The 4,358-nt window shown below is 35.0% G+C and overlaps 1 protein-coding gene across 1 annotated transcript; it reads left to right on the top strand.

Annotated features, from left to right (window-relative positions):
• Positions 1–3,506: 3,506 nt before the first annotated feature.
• Positions 3,507–4,354, top strand: SETTUDRAFT_76814 (uncharacterized protein; the record flags this gene model as incomplete). Its single annotated transcript, XM_008031340.1, has 2 exons — positions 3,507–3,557; positions 3,623–4,354. Coding segments are annotated over 2 exons (783 nt in total), but the record flags the coding sequence as incomplete, so codon positions are not given.
• Between the last annotated feature and the right edge of the window lie 4 nt (positions 4,355–4,358).

The raw sequence follows: 4,358 nt of genomic DNA, 5'->3' as shown, positions 1-4,358 counted from the left end.
GTATTAGGTAGGCCGCTAAGTATCAGCCTCGCCTAGGGTTAGGTCTTGGCGATCAGCCCTGACTGGTTGGGATCACAGAATCCTGGTGCTCGAGTCCGCACCCGGATTCTGCCACTTATCTGACATAGGTATTTAGAGAATATGATAATATATTTTCTTATATTTATCTTGTCTATCTTTTTACTATTTCTTTTACTTTTCAATTTCAGACTAATCTTTTAGCACAATTTAAGTACTTTTCAGCTACTAGAATATACTTTTTAGTTATCTTACTATATCTCTTCTCTACTTAAGAAACAGGCTTTTCTTAGCTATTATTTGAATGATACTTTTTTTAATTTTAAACACTAATTTACTTCAACCTAAAATGTATGTTGAAAAGGTTATTAATTTTTTAATTCCTATTTTATAGCTTTCTTCATAAGGTTCTTCTTATAGTTTTATCTATAACATCTTCTTTATACTTCTACTCAATTATTTAAAGCTAACTATAATTTCTCATCTTGTGACTATTAAATCTATAGTATAACTTTATTCTTGCTTTTAAAAAGTACTTAAATATGGTTTTAGTAAAGTTTATTTAGCTTACTATATACTAATAAACTCTTTTTTTTACCTATTTATTTTTCAAAAAGCTTAAAGTATTGGTTAAATGCTAGTATTCTTTACTTTATACAACTATGCTTTTTTTGTTTTTATTATAATTGTAATGGGCGGGCCCAACGGGCCGAGCGTACGACTACTTACGCCATCCATAGCCAAAAAGGGAGTAACAAGACTTCAAGCTTCTTGAAGTCCAGGTAGTCGTATAGATATACTCGATCACACACACTTTAGGCGTAGCCTCTTACAATAATTAACCTCTTTTTTTTTACTTATTACTACTTTTATATTTTATCACTACCTACTTACTTAAGTATTACTTAGCTATTAGCTACTTAGTATATAATTATTATTTCTATCTTACTTAATATTTTTTTAATTAAATTAAACACTTTTATATAATAAGCCATTACTATGCATAAGCTTTATAGGTTACTTAAGTATACTTATATATTATAAGAAAATACGCTTAAAGTTATTAATACTTTTACTACTACTAACTAGCTGGTACTATACAAAGCGCTTTTAGTATTACTGACTTTTAATAACTTTTTATTTCTTAAGTAAAACTTTAAAAAAAAAATAAAAAATAAGTGTATGAATTATTAGCTTAATACTTTTAGTGAGTTCTAAAGTAAGTCTACAAGTAAAGATAAAGCATGCTACCTTTTTAAAAAAGTAAAAGTAATACTTAGTAGTACTAGCTTAACTCAGTATATACTATATAACTATTTAAACATTATATCTTTTAACTATATATTTATACTTTAGTATAAGTTTCACTTTATCGCTTTTTATTAGTTCAAAGCTTATTTCAGCTTTTTTTAACTTTAGTAAAAAAATATTATAATAAGGCTTTTACTACTAAGCTTTATAGTGCTTTATAGTAACGCTTATAGAAGCTATAGCTTGAAAGATATACTTTTTAAATTCACTCAGCTATCGTTATATTAAGCTGCTTTCTAAATATTGTTCATTTTAAATCAATTGATCTAGTTATTTTTTACTTACTTTTTATTAGCTTTAAATAAATTAAAAAGTATTTTATTTTATTAAGTAGTTTTAAGCGTTATATTTATAACAATTACTTTTGTACTTTTGTTTCCTGTTTAATTTTGATAGCTATATATTAAGCTTTATATTTAACTGTTTTTATTTTTTGGTAAAAATATATCATTTCGTTATAGTTAGTATACGTTGAGTAACTACTAACGCACTTATTAAGCTTATATATTGTTGTGGAGTGTTATTCACCTCTAGCTGCGTGGGTGCTCTATGGCTATATAGGTTCTATTATAAGTAATTTGATGGTTATTCTAAATACTACTATAGTATATAAGCTTATATTCTAATAGCTATTTATAGAACATCATTATATATTTCTCTTATATTAACATTATCTATTTCTATACTATTTGCTTTACTCTCTAGTTTTATATCTATCTTTTAGCGCTATCTAATAACCTTTTAGCTACTAAATATACCTCTTAGTTGCTCTACTATATCTTTCCCTTATTTCAGAAAAAGGCCTTCTTTTTTTTAGCTTTTACTTAGATAGTGTTACGATCCGTGACCAGTAACAAGAGGAAACTGCTCACTAGTGATCAGTTTCGAGGATCCGAAGGATGCACTACGCCGCAATCCTTCGCAGCCGTGCCGCAGTCACGTGACCTGCTCAGTGATCAGTATGTCTTGGCACTACTGAGCTACTGAGCAACTGAGCACTTTGCATGTAACCTGCAAGCTGCTCAGTGATCAGTACCTCTTGGCAGTACTGAGCAACTGAGCATATTGCATGAAGCTTTAGTATATAGCACTAGGCATTGAGCCCTTATGGCTCGATGTGTTCAACTTAAGTTTTGAGTACAAGTACAATACAGAGAGTTATTCTACTTGCACGTTACTGTCCTCGTTTGCACCCTGTCACTCTATCTGCGAAAACCAACCAACAAGAAGATCAATACTAGAAGTCTTATATTACTTCCACTTGATCTATACTCTTAACAGATAGTACTTTATAAAAATTTAAATGTTAACTTACTTAAACTTTGGATATAAATAAAAAAGGTTTTTTATCTTCTGATTTCTATTTTATAGCTTTTCTTTTAATAAGTTTGTTTTAGTAGTTTAATTTATACTATTCTTTTTATTTCTTTTTTTAGTTATCTAAAGCTAATTTTATTTTTTTAGCTTTTAACTATTTAACTTATAGTATTGTAGTGGAGCAACTAGGAGGTATATGCTAGTAGCTGAAAGGTAGTTAGACAGCGCTAGGAGACGGGTATAAAACTAGGGAGTGAAGAAAATAGTATAGAGTGTAAGGGGCTGCGCTCCGTGGAGCAAACGCTTAGGTATACAAGGATTGTATTCGATAGAGAGCTATCTACTCTGCCTCGCGCAGTGTTTATTTACTTGTCAGAGAAAGGTTATGCTAAGTGCTTATGCGCGTTGTCTAAGCGCTGCTTGGGCGACACGCAGATGCCAGGTTATAAGGGTACAACCCGGCGTTTGTTATCTAAGCGTTGCTTAGGCAACAACACCGAGATTCCATCGAGGAGCTATCTAAAGGGCGCTCAGCCCGTTACAATACCCCCTCCTTTGGCTGGAGTCGCACCGTCTCTTTGGAACCCTAGTATATGATGCTACGTGGATTGGATCCCCAATCCATCCTAATCAAGTAATCACGCACCCTGATCCAAAAACGCGCGTATGCAACGCGGATCAGACCCCGATTCTCGCCCATTATAGTTTAGTGCGAATCGGCCCCTTAATTTCCGCGCTTTAGTTCTAGCGTAAGCCTCCTAAACTATTCTACACCTCATAGTACAATATAATCACTCATAGTAGAGCCATCTTTGTATTCTTGCTTTTCGTTGATAGTTGCAATTGTTTCAAGTGTTGAGATGGCAACAAATTGGATCCTGTCAACACCAGCGTCTATCGCTAACCACCTTGTACGTAGTGCTGATCGCCTAAATTAAAGCCATCAGTTGCTAAATTCACATTCTATATCTTGTAGCCATATGACCTAAGTACTCTAGACTATATCACGTTCGTCCCAAGCGAGAAAGTAATCATCTGCACCCGCTGTTGTGCCGCAGTACCTGTCACGCGCTTGAATGCCCACCTCCAAACCTTCCACCATGTTCCATTCAAACTACGGCGTACAACGATAGCACGGTTTGACAGCATACCCGCTGCGCAGTCCTTTCAAGATCTAGTGCCTCGCCAGGATAGATCCGCGCCGCTCTCATATCTCCTTCCACCCGTACCTGGATTTTGTTGTCCACACTGTACAGAGGGAAAGACAATCAACTGGGATTGTATGAGAAAGCATGCGAAGGAAAAACATAACATCAGCGCTCCTAAATGCCTTCGAGACCAATCTAGGTATAAATGTTATCTGCAGAGCTGGACGACATACTCGCCCAAACACTGGGTAGTAACCCAAGATAACAGCGCTAGTCAGCAAGCGATTCCTGAGCAACCATACTCTATGAGCGAAGAAGAAAACCTATTGCGGATGGAGGATGAAGAGGAAGAAGAAGAACAGCGCTTTGATAGCGAGAGTAACATGGTAGCTCTAGACACAGAGCTAGAGCACGACGAGAATACAGAGTGGCTTCGAGGCTGTGAATGGCCGACTTGGTTCGCTCACAAGCCTATCCATATTATCGTCGCAGCGGCAGCATTGCCCTCCGCGAGAATATCCGAAGATCTTGTACTAGGCCTTTGGAATGGTTTCGAATGTGTGA

The sequence above is a fragment of the Exserohilum turcica genome (assembly GCF_000359705.1).
Source record: "Exserohilum turcica Et28A unplaced genomic scaffold SETTUscaffold_6, whole genome shotgun sequence".
In the NCBI taxonomy this organism is placed as follows: domain Eukaryota; kingdom Fungi; phylum Ascomycota; class Dothideomycetes; order Pleosporales; family Pleosporaceae; genus Exserohilum; species Exserohilum turcicum.
The sequence above is the reverse complement of the archived record's forward strand: the minus strand, read 5'-3'. Positions and strand labels throughout refer to the sequence as shown.